Genomic DNA, 20966 nt, shown 5'->3' with positions numbered 1-20966 from the left:
GACAGTTGCCATTGGACTCTCTGGTTGTTTCAAATGCTCGTAAAAGAGCGAACTCGCAGACCACGGGTGATGCTCCTCCCCCTGACAAAGAATCTAAAGTGCTAGAAGCATCAGGGAAAAGGGTGGCAGCTCAATCGGCCAGTGTCTGGCGAATCCCCAACACACAGGCACTCTTAGCCAGATATGACAGGGCTTATTATGATACACTTGAGACCCTGTTGCCACATTTGCCAAATGAGTATAAGGAGGCAGCAGAAATGCTAATACAAGAAGGGAAACTTATATCCAACGCATCTATTAAGTGTGCACTAGACGTAGCAGACACTGCAGCCAGGGCTATTAATACAAGCGTTATGTTACGAAGACACGCCTGGCTGAGAATCTCCGGCTTCAAGCCTGAGATACAAACCACCATACTCAATCAGCCAGTTAACCCTGATTACTTGTTTGGCCCAGAAGTGGACACCACCTTAGAAAAAATTAAAAAGGACACAGAGACTGCAAAGTCTATGGAGGCTCTACAGTCGCAGCAGTTCAGGGGTGGTTCTTTTAGTCGCTCCAACAATAGAGGAGCTTCCACAGGCCAGGTATCCCAGCAGACACAATACAGTAAAGGAGGCACGCAGTCCACCTAAAACAAGAACAATAGCGGTGGCTATCGTGGAAACGGCACCAAGGGCAGAGGTCGTGGAAACAACAACTCCCGATCCTCCGCCACTAACAAACAGTGACGTCTTGTCACTACCCCCCGAACATATAACACTGGTCGGGGGGAGACTACAACAGTTCCTGCCGGTCTGGAAATCCATCACTACAGACAGGTGGGTGAGGCAGCTTATCCAGTACGGTTATTGTCTGGAGTTAACATCCGCTCCACCCAACATACCCCCAAGACACCGTCCTATGTCCGCAGAGCATATACATTTATTGCAGCAGGAGGTAGTCAGCATGCTGCAAAAAGGAGCCATAGAGCTCGTGCCTGTGGAACAAAGGGGTACAGGGGTGTACTCGCTGTACTTCTTGATCCCAAAAAAGGACAAGTCCCTCAGACCCATACTGGACCTCAGGCCCCTAAACCAGTACATCCTATCAGAACACTTTCACATGCTCACATTACAGCAGGTTCTCAGTCAGACAGGTTCTCAGTCAGGGAGATTTCCTCGCAACACTAGATCTGAAGGATGCATATTTCCATATACCGCTACACCCGTCACACAGAAAATATCTCAGGTTTACCATTCAGAATCAGCATTATCAGTTCAAGGTCCTCCCTTTCGGCGTGACAACAGCTCCCAGGGTGTTTACCAAGTGCCTAGCGACAGTGGCAGCACACCTGCGGAGACAGAACGTTCACGTCTACCCTTATCTGGACGACTGGCTTATCCAAGCAAAGTCGGCCCAGCAATGTGCCACCCACATGTCCCACACCATTCACCTTCTTCACGATCTAGGGTTTTCACTGAATTATCCAAAGTCCCACCTTCAGCCCGCCCACGTGCGGCAGTACTTGGGCGCGACAATAGACACTCTGGCAGCCAAAGCACAGCCAAATTCAGTGAGGATCAACAGCATGCAATTGCTGATACGGAAATTCAAGCCACAACACTCGCTCCCAGCACGACTGTTCATGCAGTTGATAGGCATGATGGCCTCCTGCATCTTCATAGTCCCGCACGCGAGACTACACATGCGTCGGCTTCAGGAGTGCTTGGCCCGTCAGTGGAATCAGGCTCACGGACAATTAAAAGACCTAGTGTTGGTGACCGGTCGCGCATGCAACTCTCTGCATTGGTGGAACCCACAAAACCTTTGCAGGGGCCGACCGTTCCAGGAGCCTGTATCATAGATTATACTGACGACGGACGCATCTCTCCAGGGATGGGGAGCTCATGTACTCCACTACACAGTGCAGGGACTATGGACAGCACAGCAGAAGAAGATGCACATCAACCTTCTGGAACTCATGGCTATCTTCATGGCAATGAAAGCATTCAAAGTACATTTGTGCAACAAGGTAGTTTTGATCCGGACGGACAACATGACGGCCATGTACTACATACTGAAGCAGGGAGGTACACACTCTCCCCAGTTGTCTCATCTGGCTCAGAGCATGTGGAAGTGGGCCATTCAGAGAAACCTCTTCCTCATGGCAGAACACCTCCCAGGCAAGGACAATCAGATGGCGGACCTGCTCAGCAGGCACAGCCACCAGATGCACGAGTGGGAGATACATCCATCAGTACTCCGCCCGTACTTCCAGCAGTGGGGTCATCCAGAGATAGACCTATTCGCCACAAAGGAAAATGCAAAATGCCAAAGCTTTGCCGCCAGGTTCCCACACCCTCAGTCGCAGGGGAATGCGATATGGATGAACTGGTCAGGCATATTTGCGTACGCTTTTCACCCAGCACCGCTAATACCACGCAAACTGAAGCAACACTCGATGACTCTCATCCTGGTTGCTCCGACGTGGGCACGGCAACCATGGTACATCACGTTTCTAGAACTCTCCGTGGTACCGCATCAAAGGCTACACCTCACGCCCAGGCTTTTGACGCAGAGCCATGGCGACATTCAGCATCCAGATCCGCAACAGCTCAACCTAGCGATCTGGCTCCTGAGGTCTTAGAATTTGGCTACCTCAACCTGCCTCCTGAATGCATGGATATCATAATGGAGGCAAGAAAGCCCACCACTAGAGCATGTTATGCGGCGAAATGGAAGCGGTTTGTCATTTATTGTGCCAACAACGACATTAATCCGCTAGATGCATCTACTCACAACATCATCTGTTATCTGTTACATCTTTACAAATGCAATCTAGCCTATGCTTCCATTCGTATACATTTATTTGCAATAGCAGCTTATCTCCAAAACAGGCAGCATCTCTCACTCTTCAGGGTGCCTGCCATTAAAGCTTTTCTGGAGGGACTCAAGCGAGTTATTCCTCCCAGACACCCACCAGCACCTGTATGGAACCTGAAGGTGGTCCTTACCAGGCTGATGGGACCGCCTTTTGAGCCTCTACACTCCTGCGAGATACAATTCTTGACGTGTAAAGTGGCTTTCCTATTAGCAATCACATCGCTACGACGAGTTAGTGAACTTCAAGCACTAACTATCCAAGAGCCATTCATACAGATTCATTCCAACAGGGTGGTGCTACGCACTAACCCTAAGTTTCTGCCTGAAGTAGTTTCACAGTTCCATATGAATCAAACTATAGAACTGCCGGTGTTCTTCCAGAATCCAGATTCAGTGGCAGAGAGAATTCTCTACACACTAGACGTCAAAAGAGCTCTCATGTACTACATAGATAGGACAAAAGATTTCAGGAAGACAAAACAACTGTTTGTTGCCTTTTCCCCACAACACAAAGGCAACCCCATTTCAAAAGCAGGTATAGCCAGGTGGATCGTTAAGTGCATACAGATTCGTTATCAAAAGGCTAAGCGCACATTAACAATTCCTCCGAGAGCCCACTCAACACAAAAGTTGGGGGCATCCATAGCTTTCCTTGGAAACATTCCTTTAGAGGAGATCTGTAGAGCAGCCACATGGTCTACCATACATACATTTACTAAACACTACTGTGTAGATGTGCATTCCAAAGCAGGCAGCTGTAGGACAGGCTGTTCTAAAAACACTTTTTCAGACTGCTGCAGCTGGCACGGGCAGCCACCGCTAAGAAGAGGGACTGCTATATATTCTATGCACAGATATGAATTCAGCAGCCCACATGCGTCGAACCGAATATGCTACTTACCAGTATGCATCAGTTCTTGGCATGTAGGGCTGCTGACATTCATATCGCCCGCCCACCTCCCCGGCGCCTGTAGCGGCTGCAGCACTCAGAATTACTCTTAGCATGGTCATCACTTACTGTACTACACTCCATCTCTGCCACAATGGCGAAAAACAATCTGAAGATGGAGAGGATGCCCATGCGCACTGTAGTCCAGGGGAGGAGCCACCTATCTCGTAATACTTCGAAGACTCTTCCAGGACAACAATGTGCAATCATCCGGACCCAACACTAGGCGGCGATCTATGCACAGATATGAATGTCAGCAGCCCTACATGCCAAGAACAGATGCATACTGGTAAGTAGCATATTCGCTCCTACGCTGACGACACCCAGCTGAACCTCTCCCTCACAAATGACCCCGCCACCGCCAGAGCCAGCCTCCAGGAAGGAATGAGAGACGTCGCGGAATGGATGAAGCTCAGCCGCCTGAAGCTGAACTCGGACAAGACGGAAGTCCTCATCCTCGGACCATCCTCCTCCACCTGGGACGACTCCTGGTGGCCCCCTGCACTGGGCACCGCCCCCATTCATGGACCACACACGCAACCTGGAGTTCATCCTGGACTCCTCCCTCACGATGACCAAGCGAGTCAACTCCGTATCGTCATCATGTTTCAACACCCTGCACATGCTCCGAAAGATCTTCCGGTGGATCCCCACCAAAACCAGAAAGACGGTCACCCAGGCCCTCGTCACCAGCCGACTGGACTACTGGAACGCCTTCTCTGCTGGAACCTCAGCCAAACTACAGAAAACACTCCAACGCATACAGTACGCTTCTGCACGACTCCTCCTGGACATCCCCCGTCACAGCCACATCTCTGCCCACCTGAGAGACCTGCGCTGGCTCCCCGTCAGCAAGAGGATCACGTTCAGGCTCCTCACCCACGAACACAAGGCTCTCCACGACATTGGCCCCAAATACCTCAACAACCGCCTCACGTTCTACACACCCACCCGCCAGCTCCGATCCGCCAGCCTCGACACCGTCCCACGGATTCGCAGAACCACCACCAGAGGAAGATATTTCTCCTACCTGGCGGCCAAGACATGGAACTCCCTCCCCACACACCTACGGCTGACCCAGGACCATCTATCCTTCAGGAAGCAACTCAAGACCTGTAGCAGTAGCAACACCCCCACCCTCCCCCCAGCGCATTGAGACCCTAGCGGGTAAGTAGCGTGCTCTATAAATGTGTTTTTGATTTGGTTTTTTGATTGAGGTATTCGTGTGCCACCTAGGAGTGTTACCCCACTCAGGAAAACCTCCCTACTGTTATTATGTTGTTGCTTCTCTATAGTCTCCTTCTGGAGTTATGACGGGAGGGGATGGGCCTGGTTGGCACATTTGAGAAGCTAGGGGGTGTTGGGGAGGGGATATTCATTTCTGTCATAGGATTCAGTGTGGGTTGGGGGTTTCAGTACAGCAGGGAAGACCGTGCACAGATTTTTGTTAATGGGTGTGTTTCCTTACGTAAGCAGATGATGCAATTACTTGCCATACAACGGTCAGGATAGGTTTAGAAGGGACAATGACACAGGAGGATAGAACCACACTCAGGGTGCTTTCATGGAATGTTAGGGGCCTTGGGGATCCGAGAAAACGCTGACCAGTCTTGGCCTACTTAAAAAGCAGGTGCAAGTAGTTTTATCACAGGAAACCCACATCGACCGAGGGCAACGAACTCTGATGCCAGACGATGGGCAAGTAACCGCTTGTTCTCATCTTACTCCCCATATGCCAGTGGCACAGCAATTCCCTTTAGTAAACAAACGCTTTGAGCTGGCGGGGTTCAAGGAAGACCCACAGGGTAGATACATCAAAACGTGGGGACGGCTGGGCAGAGATTCCGTCACGATTGCCAATTGCTATGGGCCCAACACAGACTGCCCGAGTTCTTCACTAATCGTTGGGGCCAAATTTTAACAATCTGGTCAACTCATATTATCTGTGGGGGGACCCCTACGCCTTAAGTTTATGGAGCACAACTAGCGCTTGCACAGAGTGGCCCCCCCACATCATTTAGAGGCCCAATGTTACCCCTCTATTAACAATATTCACTATCATTCACTACACTATCACCACCTTTATTTTGGTCCTGAAGAAACGCCAGGGATCCTGTGGACCGTCTTGGGCGTGAAACATGTCGACCTGATTAGGTACCTGGGCACATTACGCCTGCATTGGTAACTCCGAACCTACGGATTCTTTTACTCTACCAAGGGTACCTTCTCATTAAAGGTTTCATAGGTATACCCTTAGGTAGTTTTAATACTCACTACACGCACGACAGCACTCTATTTTTAAGACTCCACCCACATGCCCCTGCCGGCAGTTGTCTAAAAGATCTCCGCCAAAGCAACCCTTTGGGGGTCCCGTAGGGCATTGCACCACCGGCCCGACGAGGAGCAACCGCCTAATGATGAAGCATGACATCCTTCGGGGTGTGTGAGGGTAACATGAGACAAGATTTGTCTTTCCCAGCACTTCCCCTCACTCTTCTCACTGAGTCCATGACCTAGCACCTTTCCCTCTATTCCTCCCACATTACCTATCTAGAACACTGCCTCCCCTTTGTGTTGACTTTATGGTTATTTAAGAGCACGGGCACTGGAACAATAATACGCTCCTAGTCCCCCCTTCTTGTTTTTGAATACGAGCTACTGTCCCACCCATCTTGGTGAGAAACTCTTGAGGACAGCAGTTGAACCCACAGACCTCAGAAAGGTGAAGGTTCTATGAACAAAGTGAGGCTTGCACCATACAAAGCAGAATTAATAGAATTGGAAAACATTAAATAACATTAGAAAACATACAAACAAAGTGCATGATACAGCAATGTGGCAGACTGTTCTCCCTGCCTCATCCAGACGTCTCAGTAGTAATGGATGCTGTGTCTGGACTGGGAAGGTCACCTGGGCGAGGTGGACATCAAAGGCCTATGGTCTCCAGCAGAGTAATGTCATCATGTCCACCTTCTGGAGCTGTGTCCCATCTGTCTTGCCCTCAAGGACTTTCTTCCTTCTATCGAGGGCAGGTCGGTTAAAGTCCTAACTGGCAACGTGTCCACCATGCGTTACTGCACCAAGCTAGGCAGTGTGGGGTCCCATGTTGTTAGTTTGGAAACTCAAAGGCTGAGGCTGGGACCATATGGGATCTCCATAATGGTCAGTCTCCTGGTAGGTTCCTTGAACATCAGGGCAGACGAATTTGGTAGGCATCACCTTTCCAAACATGATTTGTGTTTGCTCCGGGAGATAACTCATGACATATTCATGCAGTGGAGCACGCCCTCAGTAGATCTGTTCGTTACTGCTCCATGGCTGACCTTTTGCTCACTGAAGATCCCTCCAGACTCTCTGAATTGTTTAACCTTTGGTTGGACTTAGACCTTCATGCATTTCCAACTCTATAGCAGATTTCAAGGTTTTCACGAAGGGTAGAGGAGTCCAAACCCAACTTATTTGGTCTCTGACCTGCCGGATCTTAGTATCTGTCCTTCTCTAGACTGCCTGTTCATGAGGATCTTTTGTCTCAGCTGGATGTCTGAGTCATACATCCAAATCTCCACCATCTATTCCGCCATGTGCAATCATTGAGTGGTATCAATTGTGTGGTTTCGGCCTCCCACAAGTGGTGGTATGGATGTGATTTTGGTAGCTCCCCAGCCGTCTGCAAAACCCACCCACTCTAGTCGCTGGTCTAAGTTCATCACCTGGTATGAGTATAGGAGCCAAATTGCCTGATGTTGTTTTATTTGTATGGTCTTTGTCCCGGCAAAGCTTTGCTGTTGGCACATTCAGACATTACTAATGGTCCACTTCAGCATTCCATTGTTTGCCTGATCATACTTCTTTGTTCAAGTGACCTGTTGTAATAGGAGTTTCCTTATTTGCTTTCACGTTCCCTGTTTATCATGCAGCGGTGGGACCTTAATTGTTATGTTATGTTATGTTATGTTAAATGAATGTATTACGCGCTCAGCTACTCGTGAGTGTCTCGGCGCGGAACCATAGGGAATGGCAGAAGGCTTCACATAAACAGATGTGTCTTCAGTTTTTGTCTTGTATACACTTAGGTCCTGGATGTCGCGCAGGGCCAGAGGAAGGGCATTTGGTCCATAACTGTTTGATTTGTGTATGATGTTAAAGCCTATGCACAGTTGCACCTTGAAACTTTAGACCCTCAAGATAGTTTTTCTCAATGCCATCTCTTGTTCTCTCCACATCAGTAAATAGCAGGGTTTATCAGTTTACTATTTATATTGTTTGAATCTTTCAATTCATTTTAAACAAAGGTAAGAGGTTAAAAAGCAGGGCATTTGGCAGTGCCATTCGTATAAAGGTATAGTACATAAAACGATAGCCAGAATCAGCAAGTTACGGAGCGTGTGACATACTATATGGCCATATTGAACATCAAAGCAAGCATCCGGTAATACATGGATATTAAGGTGTACATGCATCTCAGGGCTTGGGTGCCTCTGCTGGCTGCTTGTATGGGACCAGTTGGAAAGTCCAGGATGTATAATAGCAGTAAAAGGCATAAGTGCATTACAAAGTCAATAACGAAAGGAGGGAACAATAAAACCAGGTATATCCCTCCAGACGGGATTTTCCAGCCCCCACCATTATGATCGATCACCCATAGCATACAGTAGTCATTGTGTTACCAACAAAAACCCAGCAAATCTGTAGACAAGGTGCACAGTGTGCCCCGAAATACCCATCAGTGCCTCATGTTCTTTTTACGGATCATGAGCTCTGGTCCCTGTTTCTGCTTCACCCTCCCTCGCAGTGCCGTTCTGGGGAGTGAAATCTATGTGCAACTCAGAGTGAAAACCATGTAGTATGGTGTCCCAGTTGAGAGCTATGGGGATTTTGTGCAGTCCTAGCTTATCTACCCTATGCAACGCAGTGTTCTCCATCTGAGCCCACACAATGAGCGACTGCCTCCATGCCACCAAGAGTGGAGGTTCCATCGAGAAATCGGGATGTGACTCTGTGCTTTTTACCCCTTCGTAAAAAGTCCAAAATGCATACCTCCCATGTGTGTCTTTGTGTGTCCTGTGCAGCTGGTCAGTTGCGTCGTGACAGATTGCCAGTAGTTGGTTAGGAGTGGACATTAGACGGAAGTCAGCTTCTAGCACTTGACCTCTAGTACAAATAGCGACCGGTCTATGAAAGTAACGGTTCATTTTGGCAGGGGTGAGGTACGCTCTCTGGACAATGAAGTACTGAATGAGGTGGAAGCATGTGTTGCGAGGGACTCTGATTGGGCGCGCTAATATGATGGACCATTTTTTGTCTGTACACGGACAAGCCAGATCATCCTCCCCATGACACCGTAAATGTAAGAGTGGTGTTGCAATGTTGGTGCAGCAAACTTGCAAGCCAGCATGTGAGGTGCCTGGTTGCCATACCACAGGAACTCCACTAAGAGGAACAAAGGAGGGGTCAGGATATGCAGGAGCAAAGGGAAATAGGCAAGATTTAGCCAAATTAACTCTTAAATTGGAAAGTGTAGCAAAGCTGTTTGGTGTGTGCCATGGGGTCATGAACCGAGCGCATGTCTCAGAGATATAGGAGAAAATCATACGAGCTGTGGGAGATCACATTTGAGATGTCCCCCAAGGGAATGCCCCACTCCATTCCTTGGACTTGGATAGCTGCTGCAAGTTGTTCAATGGCTTAGGAAAAGAGTAGTGGGTAGACTAGGCACCCTTGACGGGTGCTTCTGCATATTGGATGTGGTCTGATATTTAAGACCCTGTCTTGACTCTAGCGAGTGGCTTTGTATAAAGTAGCCGATTCAAACGGAGGAAACTGTTTCCAATACCGTACCGGGCCAGGGTGGCAAACAAAAATGTGCACCCCAGGCAATCAAAGGCCTTCTCCAGGTCTAGCACCTAGAGTGAAGCCATCGATGCCTGGAGTATCTAAGAATATGAAAGAAATGCCACAAATATTAGAAGGTAGCTCGAGCTGGGACGAACACGTTCTTGTCTGGGTGGACCACTGAGAGGACCAGGGGCTCCAAACGGTCTGCAATATCCTTAGCCAATATTTTGTAGTCATTATTGAGTAGAGCCAATGGTCGATAGGAACCCAGTTTGGTTTGGGTAAGGAAATAAGCAGAGCCTGCCGGAAGGACTCGGTAGTGCATGCAACAGCGTAAGCCTCCCTGTAGTGGGCATGAAGTTGCGGGGCTGGCATAGAGGCATAGGCTTTGTAATACTAGGCCGGCCGGACCCGGAGACTGGCCCGTGGGCAGTGCCTCATTGGGCTCTTGGATTTCAGTATGGGAATGGGTTTGTCAAGTTCCGCTCTCTGTTTTAGGCGTGATGGTGGGCAATTGGATCGTGGAAAAGAATGCGGCGAAACTGTCATGGCCAACGTCTGCACCTGATTGATATAGTGAGCTTCAGTGGCGCGTTAACTCTACATGTATGTCATGTTGGGTCTGGAGGAGGCGTCCCGCAGAGAAGCGCAGTGTAATGATAGTTTAGTTTGGTCTTGATGTATCAACCACGCCAGTGGCCTGCCCACATGGTCTCATGAGGCATTGGTGCGAGAAGAGTGTGCTACATAATTAAGACAGTTCAGTCGTTCCAGCAGTGAAGTGTGCTCGCAGTGCACTTCTGCTAGTGGGCGGGTGCAATCAGGATCTTCTATTGCTCGGGTCTCATGACGCAGAAGCGCAGACTCAATAGGGAAATGTCCCCATCAAGCTGTTTACGGATGTTCCATGTCACCCCCAGACAATGTCCCCTGATGGTCACTTTGAAGGCATCCTGTTCTACCAGCCTGTCTGAAATAGAATTGCCATTAACCTCGAAGTAGTCCGTGATTGCGAAGCCTAGAAAAATGAGAAATGGTGGGTATTCCAGCACTGTAGGTTGGAAGACATCATGTGGGGACAGCAGGTATGCCTGCCTCCCATATGAGCTGCAAGAATTGAGAGTTGTGGTCCAAGTGCGTACGCCCAGGTAATCTGTCTGCTGGACCGTGAAAAGTCGGCTGACCTCATGAAGTAGTCTATCCGAACTTGTAGATTGTGCGGGGAAGAGTAATAGGAGTAGCAGGGTTGCGAGCACATCACAAGACCTAGAAGTTGCCAGTGTTGGAGCCAGTCACGTATCGCCTGGGCATGGGACACAGCCAACGTGCGAGGTAAAGGAGGTAAGGAGCGGTCAAGTGTTGTACGAAGGACAGAGTTAAAGTCACCTCCAATGAGCCATGTGATTCCACTCCAGGGCGACAGGCGGCCAGAGAGCTCATATAGGATCGAGACCTGATCTGTGTTGTGTGAATATTAGGCCTGGGCGTAGTTCAGAGTTTTGCTACATGGAACTTCGCGAAGTTACAATAAAACGACGCGAAGTTCCATTGGGTGGCGGACTGAAGTGCGAATTGCATTTTGTGCTGGTATTTCTGCCACTCTGGTAGAAATTCACCCAAGCAGCAGCTTGGGAACAGTCAGGGGAAAAACTCAGCTGCACATCGCGAAGCGGACTTTTCTGCACTCAGCGAGGTCCGCAAAGTGCGGAGTGCAGAAAACTCCGCAAACGGAGCAAAGTTCACGGCCCAGGCCTAGTGAATATACAGATCCCAGCAGAAGTTGGTGACCATGTAAGCGGCCCTGTATGAACACATATCAGCCGTCAGTGTCCACTACAACCTCAACTGCCATGAATGGGGGTCTCTGGTTTCACCCAGAGCAATGCTCTCCTGGCATAAGAGGAGTAACCAATGGTGAAAACCTGACACTGCCATCAATTTTGGAGTCTGCCGGCTTCAGTCAGTGTGAGATGTGTATCTTTCAATAATGAGATGTAAGTGGTTCTGTGTTTCACATTGACGTATTACTGCAAAGGCTAGACCCACATATTTGCTCCCCTTGTGCCTCCTGAGTGCAAGGTTACCAGGCATGTGTTAGTTTTCATTTGGTTTTAGCTGGTATACTGACCAGAGACCCAGTGGAATCCAGGGTTACTTGACCTATGTGAATACATGCACATTATTTTATTTGCCACAGTGCCCTGCAAAGCTCAAAGGATGTGTACAGCAAACAATTTCTCACTTTTTAGTGACTGAACACTAGCAGAAAATGGCAAAAGTCCAACCTTTTAACGTTGCAACACTTCTGTTAAACAGTGACCTGCGTCATACCAGGAATATGCCAAAATGTTGCCTTGTGTAGACCAGTTTGACACTACATTGACTTCTCACGGTCATAGCTTTAGTCTGTTGCTTGAACTCCTGTTTGTAGGCCATTCTTGATAAGAAAAATGGTGAGAGTATGGTTGTGAGAAATGTCTGGGGTCTGTAGATTTCCCTTGCTGCCGGCTGATTCGATGACCCAATACTTGCAGCAAACTAAATCTCAGTAATCGCCCTGATTCCATGCTTCTTTCTTAACTTTGCTGCTGGGAGTTACTAGCCTCACCTCTCACAGCCAGAAGGCCCACGCACAAATGTGGAGTACTGTTTTTATTCTGAGAAGTCTGGGAATGCAGGATGGTGGGACATTTGCTGTTACCAATTGCATTTCTCTATATTTTAGCTTAATGTTTAATTTCAAAATCAGAGTTGATTTGGACAGTAATGCTCTCTGAAAATGTAGCATGCCTTTATAGTTAGTTTCACAAAAAAGATTGAGTTTTGAATAACCAAGTAGTGTGACATACATTTTTACAAAGGATTATTTAGTGCTACACATAACAAATACCTTGGAGGAGAAATTAAATTCATGCTGAGAGTGAAACTCGAATCATGTCCTGCTGCTTTCATTGTACAATGGAACTAATTGTGTATGGTTCATATATCTTTGTATATTTACAGGTATGGTTGGATACTGCCAAAGAAATTAAAAAGCAGATTCATGGTAAGCTTTATAGTTTTTCTTTTACTGTGCACTATAAGAAAGGGAGATAAATGGCTTTGCTTAGAGGAGTAAAATCTAGAGCATCTTAATGAATTGTGATTGTGAAAGACTAGTTAGAGCAGTGAAGGCATGATGGCATCTTTTCACCTGAAATGCAGAAAGCAGATTAGCAACAGTTTCAATACTGTTTAGGCAGCAAGGTAAGTTGCTCTTTCTAATAATTGTTTGATAAATAAGCTTGGCCTGCATTTAGAGTCTACACTGTACCTTACAGTGTCTATATCATCAGTGAAGATTGCATTGTGCACATTAATGGTTTTCTTGTAAGTTCCGCTCCATGAGATTCTCTCTGATGTTCCATATCTATGGAATATGAGCATGCTTGCGTATTATGATGAAACATACTATGTATATTTATAAATTAGAATTATATTTAGAGTAGGAAGGATACTCAAAGGAGGACCATTCTTTATTAGGATTTGCTTCAATGACACCACCTACTAGTAGTTTGGGTCCAAATGTATTGTAGTTGCTCAGGTTGTGAAAGGAAAAACCAGAACATTGATGCTATACACATGCCTGAAACATTCTACCTACATAGCAAAAGATAAAAGAACATGACAGCAGCAAGAGATGGGTTGGTTGTGTAAAGTGTGAGATTTTTCTTTTTTTAAATAAATAAAATGCACATGGGTGTCATTTGCACATGTTTGTGTGCAGCTATGGGAATGTGTGCGGGGAGTTTTCTGTATTCTATAAACAGGTAAAATGCGGGACCTGACACAATTGCAGTTAGTAGTAGTAGCCTGTGGGCATCTTGGGGATCTTAGGGTTGCCCACTCTGGTAAAATAATCACCCTGACACTTCTCAATAATTCATGGAGGCTTGTGAGCCTCCATGTGAAGATGGTCTTGTTCCAATGACAGTAAATCTTAGCAACTTGTGGACACCCATTGACATTTTCTGGTAAGATGCTGGACCAGGAAAATGATGGAAAATTCTGTAAACTTTTGATCCTCCACTGCATGTTTCCCACCCCTGGTAGAGTGCTAATAATTACCACTGTTTATGCCAAGCCCAGCATATCGTAGGAAGTCATGGTACGAAGGTTCCTATTGCTCTCATAATGCTGGTACTGGCAGTAAGGTGATAATTGCTGACCTGTTCTGGGCATATGTTGCACAGTAGTGCCTACCCATATTAGAGTGTTCACCTTGGAACAGTGGTGGCGATTCATGCCATTTTGTAGGCGTAACAGTTCTAGACCTATTGCGGGCATACATGGTAACCTACCTTCAATAATGCTCACCCCTGCATTACGGTAGCAATTCATTTATTGTAATCATACATTGCATGATGGTGCCCAACCTTGCGTAATGCAGGTCCTGGCTGAATGATTGTTGTTCCTGGTAGTTTACGGACCATCACGGTATAATGATGTCAAGGCAAAAAGGTAAATCCTTTTGAGTACGTAAAAGTTCAGGCACCTTACAGAAGGGAGAAACCATTAAGTAGGCATATGTTACTTATCAACCTTTTTTGATTCTTAGCCAACCCCTTCTCTGGCTCCAGGTATGTCTTTTCCAGCGTCTGGGTTTTGGGGATAATATTGGCCAAGATGAAATCTGTTACATTTATAAATGCTTGTTTTAGCTAGTGAGAAGTCATAAGGCGCACTGGAGAAAAAGGTATTTTATTCTACTTCAAGTTAAGAATTTAGTAGTACATTGAGGAATGTTGAATGGGGAATTTGAATTCTTGGTCCAGGGAGGGAAAGGTATCATGGCTGTAGGTCAGCCTCTCTTGGTTTATTGGTAAAGAGGAGATAATCATTTGAGGGCTGTATTTATTGTATTGAGGCTTGCATCTATTGTTTTTATTCTCTAGGGACCTATGATAAATGCCCAGTTCTGAGCATGGATGATCCAACCAACTGGCACAAAACAGATTCAGGTCTAAACCTTAGGGGTATTGTATTGTAACCTATATATAGCCCACTGAAACCCTAGCCTATAAGTGGTCCTGTAGTGAAACAGTTTCCTTCAGGAAGAAGAGGACTTCACCTTCCAGTCATGGTTCTTGTGGGAAGGTTGCTAGGAAAATCAATCCTTGCCCAGTGACTTACTTAAAGAAAATGTAGAGGGACTTCTTTGGAGTATATGTGTAGACCCTAAATAAAGGTAGTTGGCCGGTCTCCCTGGTGGACTTCAGATGCAGAGCAAGATATTCAGGCCAACAGTTCATGGTCAGGTTCAAGAAACTACATTCAGATCTTGTGGGTATCCATAAAGGATATCTTCTTATGACATAATCAGTAGGGTCTAACGCCCGACATTTCCTAATCAATGTAGATTCGTTGATGAATTTAATTGCTGGAATACACAGAGAAGAGCGATCCTGCCTCAATGATGCATGAAATGTTAACTGGCACCAGTGCACCACTCTGCTCGCTATGTAGTCAATTCATGTTCAGAGTACATGGTGCTGCATGTGAAGTCATATGATGCCACCTGACGGCGCTTGATGAAAGGAACTTGGGCAGTAGATGACAAATCAACATTAGTTGCTTGTTTGTAGTGCAAATCTGCAGTTTGCATAGCTATAGTAGGCGCCAGGACACTAGTATCAAATAATTTGTGCCTAGAAGCCCCTGACTGCCATGTGGTCCACCCCCAAACACTATATGACACACATCAACCCTTATGCTTGCCTGGAACCTTTGGCAACCTTTTGGTCATTCTTTTTTGAACTGATAACCTCAAAGCACTTCATTTTCCTGAAATATTGTTTTGCGGAATACCCCAAAAATGTAGTGGTCCTACTGCCTCTAGAGATGCATTTACCAACTAATGGTGGCCAACCCTAAATGCAAAATATCTGAGGTGGACGGTCTCAGACCATTGCCCTCTTCGACTGCATGCATTCCTAAATGGAGACTGAAGTCATGGGGTACTTCAGGACCAAACATTCAGTGGCATGAACCAAGATATACTCCCCAACATTTTTGTAGAAATACAGGACGAGTTTGTGTTATTGGTATGGAATGGAAGGCTTTCAAATCATCAGCAGGCTTTCTGAATCAATATATGTGGGTCCCAACCGATATTGTTGACGGAATTGACAGCATTGAAGTATGAGGTCAAGGAAAATTGGACAGATTTGATTTGATTTGTCAATTTATATAGCGCGTGCATGCCCGAAGGCGTCTTGGCGCTGGATTTGGGGGAACATGTAAGGTGGTGGGACTGGGCAATGTTATATGGCTTTCATGAGCTCAGTTGGAAAAGAGCCATGTTTTCAGTAGCCTTCTGAAAGACTTGAGCGAGGTACTGTTTTTTTATCGACATTGGCAGTTGATTCCAAGTTTTTGCTGTTCCAAGTACAAAACTTCTTCCTCCCCAGTGAACCTGCTTGTACTTGGGTGCTTGTAGCAGTTTTGAGTGAGATGATCTGAGATTTCTAGCTGGTATGTACCATCTCAGGTGCTTTCTCAGATAAGATGATCCTTTACCCTGAAGTGCCTTATAAGCAAGGCATTGTGATTTGAACATGATTCTCTTTTCCACTGGGAGCCAGTAAAGGGCTCTCAGTCTATGGGAGACTGCTTCATATTTGGGGATGCCCAGTATCAATCTGGCAGCAGCATTGTGTAGTCGCTGCATTTTTTGAAGATACTGGGATTGTATTCCTACATATAGTGCATTGCCATAGTCCAGTCTGGAAAGAGCCAATGCTGTCACCAGTGTCTTTAATGCTTCCTGGGGGATGAAGGGACACATTTTTTGATCATCTTTAAGATCCCCCAGAAGGAGGATGAGAGCTTTTTGATTTGCCCCTCAAATGTCAGTTTGTCGTCTAAGACCACACCTAGGTTCTTAGCCTTTCATGCAGCTGCCTTATAAGCATGCAGAGTTAAACGTGTTTTTTGCTTGAACAATTGCATAGCCTGCACTGCCATAAACGGACAGATGTTAACAGTGTTGAGAGGGCCAGATGGTTGTTGGGTATGCCCAAAAGGACTTTATTAGGATCTTTGTTTAGTCTTACTCCTTTCTTCTAACTTCCTTGTCTTCCAATCAGCCGAATGAACCTAGCAGCTTTTATGTTTGAAGTCAATGTAAAGGTCTTGACACCTGACAACTGGGAGGGCCTTGATACTCCATTCATATTATTTGTACAGTAGTCATCAGACCTCTAAATATTGGTAAAACCCCAGACAGAAAATAGTACACCCATGTAATTATCCAGAGTGTTTGGGGCAACTTCTCAACTCCAGGTTGTTCAGCTTGTATGTAGATTCAGAGGTGATTAATAGCTTGCCCCATCCACAAAAGAGGCACTGTTAGTGCTGTTTTCTAAGCCTGTCCGACATACACTAGACAGGACATCTTATCATCCATTGTTTAAATTGAAGGCTGGCTACAAAATCATAAAGTATTTTGGTAGTGCAACTCAGTGGTCCTTCTGAGTTGTCCCCACCCAGACCACATTAGGTTTATTCCCGATAAGAATGGTTCTCTCAATTTAAGAAGTTTGTTCCATATTATGGATGGCTTACATGACTGGGACTGCTTTCTGTAACATTGTTGGACATTGATAAAGTTTTCAACATGCTGAGGTGGGATTACTTATATGCAATATTGGAGCATATTAACTTTTGACCACCGTTCATACAGGGTTTGATGCTATTGCCCACACAGCACATAGCAGGAACCCTGCTGTCATCTAATGTAATCTCAGATGACTGACTAGTGTGAAGGGCCACCTGACTGGGTTGACCCCTCCCACCGCTATTATGCGCTATAACAAAGGAGCCACTTGCACAGCATTCAAAAGGAAATGTAGAAATGTAAGAAGGGGCTTAAATATCCATTGCCCATCAAAGCATCTCTTTTTTATGCAGATATACTCCTGTACTTTAAAGATTTGCTACTAGAACAGACCTTTGGTGCATTTTTAATCGGTTTAGTCACATTTCAGGATGCCAAGTGGATAACATTAAATCTTCTTTTATTAACATTGAATTCACGGCAAACTGTTCTCATACCTACATGACTCCAGACTCTGGACTTGTATAGGTTCCAAAAGCTTTAGATATCTAGGAATCCGACTGTTTAACATGCATAGACCTACTTTTGGTAATTTTGCTAGAGCTCTTGCACCTTTATGGTGATCAATGTTATTCTAATGTTGTCTCCCCACATCGGTGATGCTGTGATCACACTACCATGCTTCCTATGCTATTTCATAAACATCCTGGTAAAAATTCCCAATGAGTTCTACCAAAGAACTTGGGTTACTGGTCAATTACCTAATATGGGGTAAAGGTGGGTGGAATGTGGCCCTTCCTAATAAAGTGATTTTAAATCTCTGTTGGGGGACACACTGTTGCACATTTTGAGTACTGTTGTTTAGCAACAGAGTTGCAATGGGCATTGAGTTAGATGTCTGGTAAAAAGATCAACGAAAACAAATTCTTTCAGAGTTTAAAAAACTATTTCTGAAGCAAAAGCAATCAGGGGTGTGGTGCTCAAAAACAGACACTGTCTGGAATAGTAGACTATGCACAATACTGCTGGAACAGACATGTCAGGTGTGCCAGCAGACGGGCAATGATTGTGTCTGGCTTACTCTTTTGGCACCTTTCCAGGTTACATCAGGAGAGACGGATAACAGTGGAAAGACTGTGGTCAGAAGAGTGAGTTTGTACACTGGGTGAATTGTTTGATTTCAGTGTAGCTACCACAGTATGTGAAACCGAGCTGAGAAAGACATTGTTTTACAATCTAAATCTTTCAGGATTTACATGCTATGTATTATTCTGCCATCTACTGGCAGGGTCCGGAAACTTCTCTCTTCTATTTTTAGGTCGAGCGTAGCGATAGCGTAGCGATTGACCTTTTGTTGGCGTGTGTTAGACCTGGCACCTTGGCGTGAGTCTCCCTTCCACTTTTTGCTGGTGTGCCTCCGATGTTTTGCTGGTTTTCCGATACTCAGGGCACTGCGCCACGGCTGACCCGTGCCGCAGTGCAAGTGCTCCCTACTGTAAATTGTACATGCGATTGGTATCCATGATTGGGTCATTGGATTTACTGTTAGTCCCTAGTAAAGTGCACTAGAAGTGCCGGGGCTTGTAGATGCCAATACTGCTAGTGGGCCTGCAGCGCTGGTTGCGCCACCCACCGAAGCAGCCGTAAAGATGTGTCTGGGGACTGCGACCGCAGAACCCGCGTGCGGTCTCGTGCTGTCACGCTAGCTGGGCAAGTGCACCCACTTGCCAGCCCCTGAACCTTCCCATGACTACATATTAGTCACCCCTATGGTAGGCCTGCGGGCAGGGTGCGTTGTAGGTGTAAGGTAGGACAAGCCCTGATGTGTATGGCATGTCCTAGTAGTGACTTACAACCAAAACCGTATTTCACTATTGAAGGCTACCTGCTTCTATTAGGCCAGACTGAGCTGCTGGAATTATTACACCCTATAATCCCAGCAGGCTCAAGGAGCATGGTAGCGAGTCGTGTTTAGTATGCCTGAACTCAGGATGATAAAATATTTCTTTTAGTAAAGTTTATTTTAGTATCCTGTGTTTGCAAATGCTACTTTTAGAAAGTTAGCATTTGCTTGCCTAACCATTTCAGCCCGCCTCTGCTGGTAAGTGTATCTGACTGTCTGGGATGTGTGAGTGACAGGGCTGGGGGACGACAGGTGGTAAATGCGCAGATTACACCTTAGTGGGAGGTAGGAGTGGCTCTTGACTCTGGATCTTGCTGTGCTCTGCCACCACAATGCCGGCTCCACCCTCCTGGGGAGCGACTGATGACTCAGCCGACACCTGGCCCAGGAAGGGCGAAGCTCCATCAACAGGGTACTCTGGCTGCCCCTGTCCGCACAATGCTGGCTCCACCTCCTGTGGGGCTTCTGATGCGCCTGCCCCTCACACTGAAAGCAGAAGCCGGAGTACACCCACCAGGGTACTCAAGGACTGAAAGTGGCTATGCAAAGGCCCCCCTGGCCTGCGAGAACAAAAGAAATGCCATATAAAAGAAGGAGCCCTGCTCCTTGAAAATTAGATCCTGTTTGGGCTACAGAAGGAACTCTGCCCGACGAGAAGGACCGTGAAGGACAAGGAAGGGTGCTGACTCTTGCCTGTGTCTGGTGCCTTGCTGCCGAAGGAGAGGAAAAAGGAAAGACTGCGAGAAGACTTTTGCTTTACAAGACTTTGTGCCAAACTCTGCTGAAACGATCTCCAAGGGCTTGCTGTGAACTTGCCCCCTGACCAGCGCCCCAGGACCAGTGGGCGCTACATCCTGAAGAAAGCGACTGTGGGTGCTGCTTATCGCTGCAGTACCGACGGAGGAACCTCCTCCAAGGCAACGACATCCACCTGACCACCGTGACCGGGGCCCAAAGCAACAGCGAGAGCAAAGTGAGGTCCAGCCGCCGCTGGCCCGAACACCGTGACCGCAACTGCACCGGGAGCCCGAGAGCAAAGTGAAGGAGGACTCGTCCGGTCCGAGCTCCCGAGTTGACTGCACCACGAGCAGCCAATCCACTTGCAAAGACGGACAGTCGCCCTGTGAGAGTCCCCCTGGTCGGTATCTTGCCCGACAGCTCAGCTGTGAGCGCACAGCTGCCACCGGCACTTGGCTGGGTACGTCCTGCACTTGAGGACCGTACTGCCACTTGCCGCCACCACACAGCCGCCGCCTCCAGGGTCGGAGCGCACGACGAGGAAAGGACCCTGCCGCCACAGAACACCGCTGCCCCGGATGACCCGTGAACTGCTCGGCTGAGAGCCGCAACGAACAGCGATCCCGGGAAGGCAACGCAACGTGGGACAGCTCCCCTGGAAGCCGCCTGCTCCACAAGAACTTTGTTGAACTGGGCAGAAGGCCCTAAAGAACACTTATTGCTATAAAGAACTGTGGCAACTTGAATTAAGTAACTTGGAACCGCTATTTCTGAAAGTCTGATAACTGTATTCACAAGCCTGCTTAAAATTTATATAAAGATATATATTTTTACAGAATACAGTTTGGTGTCATTGTGTGGTGGGTTGGTTGCGACGGTGTAATATTGCAAGTGTTTAACCCTATGTGCCCCAAAGATTAGCCTACGACTGCTTAAGCCACACTACCTAGAGGGTAAGCAGAGGTTGTCTGGAAGGTAACCCTCAGCCCTGACGAGGAAGAGAGAGTCCCTGCTTGTTGCTAGTGCTACACTGCGCCAACTAGAGCCTCCCCCTTCCTACAGCGTGTCTGGAGGAATGT

At 47.0% G+C, this 20966-nt stretch overlaps 1 protein-coding gene across 12 annotated transcripts in view; it reads left to right on the top strand.

Annotated features, from left to right (window-relative positions):
• The window catches only part of LOC147732987 (protein 4.1-like), a 586946-nt gene that overhangs the window by 34450 nt on the left and 531530 nt on the right, over positions 1-20966 (top strand). For all 12 annotated transcript variants that reach the window (XM_086957538.1, XM_086957536.1, XM_086957532.1 and 9 more), the window contains exon 2: positions 12653-12695. In XM_086957538.1, the coding sequence (XP_086813664.1) occupies positions 12653-12695 (43 nt within the window). The remainder of the gene's footprint in view (positions 1-12652; positions 12696-20966) is intronic.

Source organism: Lissotriton vulgaris, chromosome 2_1 (assembly GCF_964263255.1).
Source record: "Lissotriton vulgaris chromosome 2_1, aLisVul1.2, whole genome shotgun sequence".
Classification (NCBI taxonomy): Eukaryota; Metazoa; Chordata; class Amphibia; order Caudata; family Salamandridae; genus Lissotriton; species Lissotriton vulgaris.
This window is presented reverse-complemented; position numbering and strand designations above follow the sequence as displayed.